Source organism: Homalodisca vitripennis, chromosome 5, assembly GCF_021130785.1.
Source record: "Homalodisca vitripennis isolate AUS2020 chromosome 5, UT_GWSS_2.1, whole genome shotgun sequence".
Classification (NCBI taxonomy): domain Eukaryota; kingdom Metazoa; phylum Arthropoda; class Insecta; order Hemiptera; family Cicadellidae; genus Homalodisca; species Homalodisca vitripennis.
The window spans coordinates 174,137,744-174,151,176 of record NC_060211.1 but is presented as its reverse complement, the minus strand read 5'-3'; the positions used below and the strand labels follow the sequence as shown (position 1 = coordinate 174,151,176).

At 32.8% G+C, this 13,433-nt stretch overlaps 1 protein-coding gene across 1 annotated transcript in view; it reads right to left on the bottom strand.

Moving 5' to 3' along the window:
- Positions 1–88: 88 nt before the first annotated feature.
- LOC124363742 overlaps positions 89–13,433 on the bottom strand; it is a 72,535-nt gene continuing 59,190 nt past the window's right edge. The window contains exon 5 of the mRNA XM_046819004.1: positions 89–949. Within this exon, the coding sequence (XP_046674960.1) occupies positions 635–949 (315 nt within the window). The 3' untranslated portion in view covers positions 89–634. The remainder of the gene's footprint in view (positions 950–13,433) is intronic.

The following is a 13,433-nucleotide window of genomic DNA, read 5'->3' as shown; positions in this document are numbered from 1 at the left end:
TCTTTATAATTAATCTAACTAACCCAAAAGAATCATAAACAAATTGCTTTTAATCATCAGTTGCTCAAGGAATAATAGAAAAACACAATTAATGTTTACTGACATTATTTATTTAAAATTAAAGATTGTATAGCTATTATTATTAAAACTATTATTTGTTACAATAACACATCATATACCTGTTACAGTACTGTAGCTTTCTATAATGAAATTACTGTAGCGTTACGAACAACTGTTCAGGAACAACATGAGCTTTGATACTGCTGCAATTTGATTATCACAGTTTCTTAGGAAATGGCACGGACACCTTCCCGTATTTTAGCGTATTTATGGCGATCTTGCTGTGAAATTACATTTAAATTTGGTAAAACTATTTTATGCAATTTATTGTTACGTTTCTGGAGAGAAATGCTTCAAAAATTGTAATAATTTTGAAAGTTTTGTGGTAATAAAACACTTTGGCACCGTCTTCACTAGGTTAAGATGAAGTTGTGATTGGTATGAATGAGAAAATGATATTATACATATGTCAATAATGAGATGATATAAATGCGATACATCAACCCTCAATGAAACACTGCCATGAGTTAGAACTATTTGGTAACATTAGTGTCCCCGGAGAGCAAGGGCGGGGCTAGCTGTTGTTTACGAGCGCAGCGTAGCTGGATCTGATAGGGCTGCGGAGTTTAGGCTCATCAGCTGTCTCGGAAGTTTGGACCTCACTTTCAATATCAGCTGTCTCGAAAGTTTGGACCTCACTTTCACTACCAGCTGTCTCTTGGATCTCCTGCGTCTCATCTGTGAAGAATGTGGTCTCATTGTCTTTGTCTTCGTCTAGCGGACTGTCTTCCGCCTGCTCTGTCTGCCTCTTCCGTGACCGGAACCCCAACGAGGAACGGAACAGAGGCTTTAGTCTTTCCACGAGTCTGGCTACTCTTTCAGCAGTGTTCTATAACAAGAAGATATATCATGTGTTTAAAGTTTGTTATTGATGATGGAAGGTTTGAAAGGATAATAAGATTTCAGACATTTGTCATCGTTCTATGTCAGAAAATGTATAACTCTGCATTTTGAGGATTGAAATCTACCCTTTTCGTCAGGTGTAAGAAAATGTATGCATAACAAGGTACTTAAGACCTACAATGTTCTACCATGAACTGCTATTAAACAATGAAAAATTATCATACCCGAAAACAGCTTGAAGTCCAGAGAGGAGAAATTGAACCCATTTAAATCCTCGAAACGTAGTGTTATACATTTTATAACATTATAATGATGGCAAATAACCAACGTTATATGTTGTAACTATATCATATGTTGTATCATGAATTCCATTCAAGATTCTTTATTAGTCTCTAGACACAATTTAAATGCAATTGATATCGTCACAGAATATACCTATACCTAATAAAAATAAAGTAATAAATCACCAATTGAATTGGCATTCCTCAGTAGAGGGATTCTGTCATGTAACATTTTGTAATATTATTATATGAAATTACACTGTTAACTTAAGAGGTTAAGAATCATTTAGTATAGTAATCATATTATTTATAAAAAATAAGAACTAAACAGTGTGTAACAAAAATCAAATTATACGAGTATGTACATACAACCAACAATAAACTTAAAAGTCTTGTAACAGATATCAGTAAGACTAAATATAAAATAAATTAGCTGGCTTAAATTAATGTTAAAATATTAATACAAAAACAAAATCACCAGTAATTAAAAGATGCAACATACTTAAAATTTCATATGACTTATATCACATCAGATATTGATCAATAGAATAAAGATTTTTCCTTAAACCAAGTACTATAAACATTTTTGAATCTAATCAAAATAACTAACCATGCCTTTTTGGGCAATTTATTAAATACTTTTATTTCCATATGTAGATGACTATGTTTAGTTTTTCCAGCCTCACATTTAAAATGTTTATCATATCCTTACACCTAATTGAATATCTATGCACATCCTGTCTTAGTTGATACACACCTAGGTTCTCCTTTACTGTTATTAAACAACAATAAATATATACACACAGTATGAGAATAAATTACATATGGGGAAGTCACCAGTGGCACTAATCTCAGAAGTAAGCTCAATACGTATAAAATTACACTCAGGAGTAAAATCTTATTAATCAACTTTTGACTTATATCAGTTTTATTACGTTAAAAAATCTATTAATTGATTATACAATGCATTATAATTAAAATGATTATCATGAGAATGAAATAGCGTTTTATACTATTTGGTTCCTTGTATTATCATAAGTACAAATATTTTAGCACCAAGAGTATCCCACCAATACTGTTACGGATGTTTACCACTACACAAGCATATGTTTTATGTTTGCCAGCCACAAGTAAGGGTTGAGCTTGTTACTGTGCAAACCACCAAGTGCAAGTAGTGGACAACAGCTGTAACATCCTGTAACAGAATCAGCTGTTTACACTTAGCATTTTATAAATATGCCCTCTTCCCAAGCAATGCCTATTCTCAATAAAAATCTTGTTCTAGTTCAATATGTATAAATTTTAGGACATGCATATATGATGCACCATTACGTTGCTACTACTTTCGTGCTAAAACATTTACTCTTCAAAGGGTTAACTAATATGGAACAGAACTATAACTTGTATTCCAATAAGATTTCCACTGCTATATTTAACCAACATAGATTTCAATAGAATGCTGAGAGAATTGTGTAAAAACAGCCAGAAGTTCAAGTAACAAAACAATGGAAAAAGTCTCGTAAATTACCATAATAAGGGAAGTAAACCAAATCGTGCACATTTGCATTATTTAAAAAATATTTCAAAGTTATTTTATGAGTAAATATTATCACAGTATCACATGAACATTCTTATTGTACATACTAATCATGATATATAAATTATTTTTTTATGATAATTTTTATACAGAAATAGTTAGGAGCCTGTTTCAAAGATATGACATAAAACCTTAAACGGTTTTACAACCTTATATTTAATTGTGGAGTTATGGGAAATATCCTATTTTACAGACATGACATTAAAACTCAAATAATTTTACGCCCTTATATTTAATTGTGGAGTTACGGGAAATATCCTATTTTACAGACATGACATTAAAACTCAAATAATTTTACGCCCTTATATTTAATTGTGGAGTTATGGGAAATATCCTATTTTACAGACATGACATTAAAACTCAAATAATTTTACGCCCTTATATTTAATTGTGGAGTTACGGGAAATATCCTATTTTACAGACATGACATTAAAACTCAAATAATTTTACACCCTTATATTTAATTGTGGAGTTACGGGAAATATCCTATTTTACAGACATGACATTAAAACTCAAATAATTTTACGCCCTTATATTTAATTGTGGAGTTATGGGAAATATCCTATTTTACAGACATGACATTAAAACTCAAATAATTTTACGCCCTTATATTTAATTGTGGAGTTACGGGAAATATCCTATTTTACAGACATGACATTAAAACTCAAATAATTTTACGCCCTTATATTTAATTGTGGAGTTACGGGAAATGTCCTATTTTAAAGATATGATATTAAAGCTCAAACTATTTTAAGCTATTATATTTAATTGTGGAGTTACGGGAAATGTCCTATTTTAAAGATATGATATTAAAGCTCAAACTATTTTAAGCTATTATATTTAATTGTGGAGTTACGGGAAATGTCCTATTTTAAAGATATGATATTAAAGCTCAAACTATTTTAAGCTATTATATTTAATTGTGAAGCTACAAGATATGTCCTATTTTAAAGATATGTTGAATACTCGTCCAAATGCTTCTCAGTTGTTTCAATATTTTTATTGGTTTAGAAAAAAAAATTTTTAAACTTTTGAGGATTTTATTTTCTCACGTAGTATAATGGCCTGATGTTTCCAATATAGTTGAGGAAAAACTGCTAGAAATCGAGCTCGAGACATTATATGGAGCATAAGTGAGTTTGTGTCTAAGGAAGTAAAATTAGTTGATCAGCGAATCCCTGTAAAAAGTCTTCAGAAAGAACTGCTGCTGTGTGTGATTTCGAGACTATGATTAAGGAAATTCACAGTGAGAGCAAAATATTGCATACTTCTGTTGAAAGGAGAGAGTTCATTCACTACCCCTAAAAAGTCAAAAGAAATTAAATGAAACAATAGAAATAGATGACTTTGACAAATGTTTTGTTAGAATAACCATTCATAAATTTATAAAACTGACATTTGTTTTCAAAATCCTAAATTTCTAAACAAAATCAGTTAATTGAAAGAATATGAGTGGGATTTGAATAGTATCAAAGAATTATTAGTTAGTCATAAAACACTGAGACTTCATGCCTATAAAACTACCATTTGAATGTCCTTTCAACACTCTTCCTGTGTCACAAAATTGGTTAAACCAGCATATTGCTTTATCATCTGGCGCATACCAAGGTCATCATTTCATCCCATGCTACACAATCAAAACTTAGTTATTTCAACTTCAATTTGACACTTAAATCGTTTAGTTATCTTAAATAGTTTTTAAGTAAAGGCTGTTCAAAATACCAGCATTATTTTTCAGAAATCCTGTATAAATGAGGACCCTAGAAGTAAAGGGGTATAAGTGACAAAAAGTTAAATTTGAGTAAACGCTGTTTAAAGTTGAGCCCTCACTGTAATTGCCACGATGTTTAAATGATAGTTTTTTCTTCTCCAGTTTAGTAACTGTAGTCATTACTAATATTATTAGTAAAAGAAACTCATGATTTTATTAATGTTACTCATTTTGAAGCTATTTTTATATTGCTAAGCAGCACTTGTACCCTTTAACTTCTAAGAGAAAGGCCAAAAACGTGAAGAGATTATAAAGTTTGAGTAAAAATTTATTATTTACAATAAAACTAATACATAATTAACGTCATTAATCTATGATTCATCATCAGTGTCATAATTGTGATCTTCAATTTGGTCTTCTTCCTGTTCAGTTTGGCCTTCTCCTTGTTCAGCCTCTTCTATGTTTGCTCGTTCTTCATCATGTTGACCATCATGTCGGAGAGTTATGAAAAACCCATGGTAAATTGGAGGTACATAGTTCACCAACTGCTGTAGATTTGAATATTTAGCTTGCTTAATACGAGGCCTTTTTTCAATCGGTACTGGCAACAGATCTGGCAGGATGGCAGGGATTTTGCCAGCTCGAGTGGACTTCATAGATAGCTCATTAAACTCTTCCAAGCCACTTGCAGCTGTCTTCTTGTAAAACAGGGTGAAAGGCTTGTCCTGTTGGAAATGTAACCACCACTGCATACTCTGTATTCCATTTACGCTTTTCTTGAACAATCGCGCAAGTGTGTGAAAGTCTAAAAAGTCGTCATTTTCCATCTGTACTGTAAAGAACTTTCTACTTGTAGAAGTAACTAGCTCCATCCAATGTTGAGGCACATACAGGTCCTTTTGGGTTTTTTTTCTTTTTCAACTCTATTAAACCAAAGGCTTAGTCACACTCGTTATAAGAATGGCCTCTTACAAAAAATCTATGATCTACAGTTTCAATATTAGTGTTTCTGACAATGTGGAGCCAAAATTTTACTGTCAGATGACTCTTATTTTGGCCCCCACAGTTGTCACTAAATGCAGTTATGTGTTTCACAGATGGCGGAAGGCATCACACAGGTATTTTAGGAGACAAGATGATATTTCCTGACATCCACGTGACGCCTGACCTTCGTGCCACATAAAGAAATGGGTTGTTCCAGTCTGTAGGTTATGAACACCTAAGTTAAAAGTCCATAGTTGCCTAAGATAATATGCTTTAGAAGTCGATACATTAGGAGTTGGCATAGTCTTTTGCAAGTCAAAGATTATCGCAACTCTGCTATCATCCTTTAGCTTACGACACTCTTCTTTTGCTGTTCTTACGGCTTTTGCCTTACGTATATTTTAAAGTATTACTTTAAAAAGAAAATAAAATCATAATATTGTTTTAGAGCAGCAATACCATTACCCATTTACAATGAAAACAAACTCAACTGACAGTCTGACACAGTGGAACAGGGGTACAAGTGCACTTGTACCTCTTCTCTTCCAAGCCCTACTGATAGTTGGCTTGGAGGTTAAGTGCTTTGCTGCTAGATAGCAGCACTTGTTGGACTCATCACTTAGATCTCTTTACTACCAAATAGAATAATTTATTTCCAGTTCAGTGATGCAGTTATCTTAATATTAAAAAAATGTCACTTATACCCCTTTACTTCTAGGGTCCTCAAATGATATTGTATCTATATATAAAATTTCAACCAATATTGAGTAATAAAAAGTGCTTGTTGCACCAGATCTATCACTTGCTAGGCCAGTGCACATTATAATAATATGTAGGGTGTAAAATAGACATTAAAATATGACATGTCACAAGATATGGGTTCCTATTTGAAAATGTTAAGTTACTCCCTTCTACCCCTCTTTGAAAAGGGGGTGATTTTTTTTACCCTAAAAAAATTCCAAAAATGTAACATAATAAGTATGGTAAAGGTTATACATTGATGTCTCAATCCGTTTGGAATATATCCAGGCGTACTGGGACTTAATTAACACCTTGTATATACAATATTATTATAATGAGATATATAGGGTGGGGCTTATTTAACTTGCTTATTCAGAAATTAAATTGAAAAGGAAGTAATAGATATGTATATTTAATTCTTTTTATATCATAAAGTACAACATAATAAATGTTATTTTTACTTAGTATTAAATATGACACCAGGCAGTTGGGTAATACACTGCGATAATTAGACTGAAGTTTTATTCACATCTTAAAAGCATATCAAGCAGTATGTTCTGGATAGTTTGATGAGTGTTGTTCTTCAGAAGAGCCAGGGTCCAGGGATGATCATTATAAACCAGTCATTTGAGACAGCACATAAAAACTAATCGTAAGGGGCTAAATCAGACAACCGTACTGGCCAATGCAAATCAATCCTTACGGAAATAAGGTGGACTTGGAACTGTCGCAAAAGTGCCATTGTTACTCTTGCTGTTGTACCGTCTTACTGGGACCACACATTAACCATATCTATCTCATTGATTGTTGACAAGAAAAAATCTTGAATCATACGGATGTAATGGTCAGAATTTACAGAAATCACCAATTTGTTTTCTTTAAAATTCCATGAACCAATTATATTTTCTTCACATCACTAGTTTCCCTGAAATTGTTTACCTATGTTGGCCAGAACCACGACCACAGGCTGTGATATTAAACCTGCCATGGAATTCGCTACGGATGATTGAGCACCCATTTGAAAAGTACACTTCAACTGCAAACGCGCGCTTCACCTTCATTTACTCCACAATAGACTAAACTGAATGAATCGACATTACGCTTTGCTCTCTTGAATGTGCCAACTCCTAACCTCCTTGGAACAGCCATCACTTCACGGTACCCAATTCAAATAACCGAAGGATTCTCAGTGATGTCTTCTGTAAAGTAAAATCTTCTGTATTCTATGACAGTTTGTTCTACAAAACAACCATGAAAACGATAAGAAGTTTTCGAAAATAGGTGAAGTAGGTGTATTTCTTAATGTTATTTGAATAAGTCTATCCTGTCCATCAATGTACTATTAGCAGCCAGTTCAGGCCAATCGTTACATAAAACTAATCATACTCCTTTCCAATCTGAAGATATAATTAAGAATCAAGAATCAAGATCTTTATTAGCCATTAAATAATTTTTACAAATTACAATAGGCTTCGTCAGAGTAAGTCTAGATTTCCTAAACCTATATTATGTACTTAGAACAATGTTAACAATTTAAAAAAAGGTTAACTAAGATATAAAATTTTCACAAGACATATACTCTTCAATTTTATAAAACACATTACACTTAAGCCACTTAGATACAACTTTGTAAAACTCATTATTTGGCAACAATCTAATTGAAAACAGGTAACTTATTAAAGAATCTCAACTGTTGGTATTGGTAACTTTTCATTGTTTTACTTAATCTAATATTTGGTGCAACCAGGTCTTGTTTGTTTCTTGTTTGATAATTATGCACTAAACTGTGAGTATTAAAATTATTTATATTTACTTTAACAAATATTAAATTGCTATAAAATATACAAGTTGGTAAGTGTCATGATTTTATATTTACAAAAACTTGCTCTGCAGGATTCTCGATTAGAATAACCCAGCCAATACCCTTACTGCCTTCTTTTGCCATGTAAAAGGATTTTTTTGCAGCACTAGAATTACCCCAGAGGCGTACACCGTAACTTAAATGGCTGTGAAAGAGACCAAAATAGGCCATCAATAAAACATCCGGGCTCACACAATACTTTAGTTTCCTTAGTAAGAATAACACTCTTGACAATTTCTTACAAAGGCCATCGACATGTTCATCCCAGCAGAGTGTACTGTCTAGGGAAATACCAAGTAGTTTAAACCGATTTTAAAAAAGTTGTCATTAATTGTGTCTAAATAATTTTTTTCAATGAAAAAAGTATACTCTCAGTCTTACTATCGTTTATAACCAGATTATTGGCAGAATACCACATTTTCGCTAGTTCAAATGAGTTTGGTGAGTTGAGAATTAACTTGTGAAACACTAACATCAGAGCATATCAATGTTGTGTCATCAGCGTATAGCACTGATGTTGAAGGTACATTATAACTAAAATCATTTGTAAACACTAAGAATAAAAAGGGTCCAAGGACTGAGCCTTGAGGTACCCCTGTACTTACATTTAACACATCAGAAGAACAATTATTTACACATACAAATTGTTTTCTATAGCTAAGGTAACTTTCAAGTAGTTGCAATTCTTTATTCCTAATACCGTAAAATTCTAACTTTTTACACAACACTGAATGTGACACTAAATCAAATGCTTGCTCAAATCAATTAAACTACAGCCAGTAACAAGTTTTTTTTTTTCAAAGCCCTTGAGAATAATGTCAATAGCAGACTCAACGGCCATATTAGTGGAGTGATGAGGTCTAAAACCAAACTGAAGGGGATATAGCAAATTGTTAGATACAAAATAATCATACAGTTGCTTCAAAATGCAGGATTCAATTACTTTACTTAATTATGGGGACAATTGCAATTGGACGATAGTTCTCAGGGTTATTTCTGTCACCTTTCTTAAAAATAGGTGTGTCACCTTGGCAAATTTTAAACACTGAGGAAAACTACCTTCAAGAAAACATGCGGTTTACAAGATAAGTAAGTGGAACTAATATTACATCTATTATACCTTTGATTACATAATTGGATAAACCAAATACATCCTCACTTCGAGAGTTGCTCATCTTGTTAACTACATCTTTAACAGTTTTTTTGTTAATTGATTTCCACCTGAAGTCATTTTTACATATTTCAGGGGGGGGGGGAAAAATTCCTCAACAGATCCGCCCAATTAACATTATTTGACATGTAGTTTTACTGTGTTAATTTGTGTATTTGTAAAGTAATTGTTCAATACATCTGCAGGAGAGAGAATTTTTTATTGTGTGTTCAATATGCCCTGATTCTTTTTTAACAATTTCCCCAAGCCTTTCTACATTTATTTTTTGCATTTTGAATCAATTTATCATTGAGACTTATTTTAGCTTCACTGATAGCTTTGTAGTACAATTTTTTAAACTGCATGTATTTATTCTTGTCAAGTTTGGTCTGAACTTAATTTCCACTTATCATATAAGGCGAGCAAGAAAGTGCACATCAACCGGAGTTTGGGAGTAAACTGACTTCTTGTTAAGTGATCACCTGGTTTACAACTTAATTTGACACTAATCAATGGACAATAATAATTAAAATGAGTTTACCAACATATCTACAAACATAGAAAAAACACCATTTACATCATCGAAAATTACTTAAACCTGACCAATCAACACCTTTTAAGCACTCTCCTAAGTCATACAAATCTATCTTGTGAAATGAGACGTTTTTTATATGGTTTGTTCTCACCCTTCTCCTTTGAAGTGATTGAAAGAGAAAAACTAACAAAAAACACCTGCATGGTCAGAGATTATGTCCTGTTTAAGCAAGGAGCAACTATACAATTCCTTGTTGATATTAGTATACAGATTATCCAAACAGGATGTGTTTCTTGTTGGCAAGCTATTCGTGTTGTATAAATTTAACTGATCTAAGAACGTTTAAGAAGTACTGCACATGTGGCGTATTCTGTTCTAAGATATTAACATTTAAGTCACCAGCCAGGGCAAAAAACTTGTGGGGCTTGGTCATTAAATATACTAATAGGTTTTCTAAATTATTTTACAAAAGCATAAAAATCAGAATTGGGAGTTCTATACATACATACAATAATAAAATTATATTCTATCAGCCTAATTACAGAGGGTTCACACACAAAATCAAGACAGTATTCAGATACATCAATTACTTCATATATTTTTCAAAGATTCCTTTAATAAAATTGACGAGCCTCCGTGAATGTGAGGAGGTTTGCGACAATAAGAGGATGCTAGAATGAAACTAACAGGCACATACAATGAAATTTCTTCCTTCTCAAGCCAGTGTTCATTCAAACATAAAATATTAGTGGCATGGTGCTTCAAGATTGTTTCCAAATGACCAATTTTGTTCCTAAGTGATCTGATATTCAATGTCAATACCTTTAAGTTGGTTGAGACTGGTATGTCAAATGTTGTCGGCTGTTGGTACTTTATATTATTCCCTAATCTAGATTGATGAGATTCATTAGTTATCTTACTTGTATTAAACAGAGTTAGACAGATTAATCTATTTTGCAAAAATTACTACTACTAGTGAAATTACACTTGGTTCTACAAGTCAGTCTATTATTTAAGTCGTCGGACTGGAATCCACAAATTCTTGGTTTTTTTCTTGGCCTGGAGTGGATGAGGGTACAGTATATGATAGTGGTCCTCTTGCTTGCTCCTCCAGTTGAGGGGTGGCCCATCCATAGAATGCTGTTGTGTTTGAAAGCAAAGTTTCTACACATTCGCCATTCATAGTTGCACTGCATCCAGGTTGATTTTCACAGTGTAAATTCGTGGGCACTGCGAATTGTAGACTCCATGTTGACTTTGAAGGTGACATGTAATGCAACAGCAGTACACAAAATGTCTTTACCAATTTTGTTCATGTGTAGGCCATGGTGTGTAAAATTGGAGCGTGTTAAAAGGTTGTTGATTGGAATAAAAGACACATCCCTATTTTCCAGCACTATATCATAGATTTGTTTTATTTATATTATTAATATAGTTTTGTTCCATTCTGGTTGATCATATCTGTAAGGAATTGACGTCAAAATTATATTTGTATGTTGCAGTTTCAATATTAAGTCTTGTATTAGGGATTGGAATATTGCCACATTCCCTTTCATAATGTAAGCTGTTTGTTCCCCCTATTAAGACAACTGCATCGTTTTTAGTGTAGTTACAAACGGCCTCCTCAATGTTGTCGCAAATGTATGACATTGGAGCTCCTGGGTACACATTGCCTGTTACATTTGCCTCTTTTTTAGTAAAAATACTTTGGATGGTAGAAACACATTGTTTGGCATGGCTGTCCCCAAATATCGCAATCTTTGGTACATGTATGGACTTAAAGCAGCTTGACCCTTCAGATTCTGGCTTATAATGTCCTGTGGGTGCTGTCAATGGCTTCTCACCATTGTTCATGTTACTGTTCTCAACAACATTTAAACCATCACTTACTTCAACACTGCAAAGATCACGAGGAACACTGCTACATTCCAATCAGGAACTGTCCTGGTGTGTATTTAAAATTTTCTCAGTTGCATTATTTGTTTTGGGAGCCACAAACATTAGTGATTTAATCAAATGTAGAGGGATATTTGCCCTATTTTGCAAAACAAATGCTAATTTAGCCCTTTTTTTCTCTGCACAGTTTTAACTGGCTAAATTCTGGCAACATCTTTGTAACAAAAAATATCTGTAGGATTTTTTATAATACTTTTTCCACCGCTAATAAAACATGTATTCCACAGTCATTCCCATTTCTCTGGGTTTGTCCCTTGTAATATCTATAATGTTAGGATGTGACTTGAGGCCTAAATATTCACTGAGTTTATTTGCCACAGTTTGAGTTGGGACACAGTTTGAGTTATGCAATGAATCATACTGGTAGAACAGAGACTGGGATTTATTAAATACCAGTAAATTCCAGTGGTTCCACTGTCAGGCTATGTCACCACTGGAGTTATTAATAGGCATTAGAATAATTTCTTTTTCAGAAATGCGTAGAGGGTCCAGTACAGCAGCAAAGTCATTCAATAATTTTACTGCCTGACAGACAGACGGATTTAATATATACATTTTGGTGTCTGAGCTAATTACTGTAGTATTTAAAATATCAAGATACATTTGGATTGGATCATCAGTGATCCAGCCACTCGTGTCTAGCAGATCAGAGAAAAAATTGTTTCATCCGGGCAAATTCAGACTCTTTTGTATTAAAACCATGCTCTTTAAATTCAAGTTTTCATTTTCCTTTGAAAGTAGATTACTTTTTTAAATTGTTTAATTCATTTTCAAGCAGTTTATTTTTTTTCTTCCAACATATTGATCATTTCAGATTTAGTCTTGACTAGTTTTATTATTACTTTCATTGTGAGAGTCATTAAGTAATTTTACCATAGGAGACAGTTTTTTATTCATTTTTAACTTAGATCTAGTTTGTACGGTAGGACTATTATTTTTAGTAATTCCCTCCTTCATCTTACTGTAGTGTTTCTTTCATAATATTGATACTGTTTTCATTTTTAAATAGACTCCATCTATGTATAATTAATTAATGTCCAATAATGTTGCTCAGCTGTCACAACAATACTGTATAGCAAGCAGTGTATTGTGACTCAGAGATATCAATGATTGACAGCTGGCAGTGGCAGTGGCAGATAACAGCCACCTGTAGCATGGACTGGTGGGCTGTAGTGGGGGAGACAGTTTCCAACAGGAAATAACCCCAGTAGTCAAGATATATCTTCTGTCTTGAATAAACTAGAAATTAAATTAAGAAAATGCAACCATTTCACTTTGGTTGCTTGTTAACTCCTCAGTTAGTGATAAAAATGTATATAGTTTCTTTTAATTGTCTTTAAATATGTGATTTTTCAAGAATTATCCAGTTTTTTCATTGTACAAGAAAACATGTGATTTTTCAGTCTGCTAATGTAAGTAAACTGTTTATATGTATTTTATTACGAATAGTTCACTACAGATAATTGAAATTTTAAAACTAATTATGAACTTAATACTTATCCAAGACTTTTTCTCACTTATCTGAGTTCAAACTAAACAATAAAAAATGAGTAACTAAAACACAACTAAAAATAAAACATTAAAATGAGTCATCACAGAACAACTAGGTCAGTGACATCCCTTCCGGAGATATTAATAATATAATACATTCCAA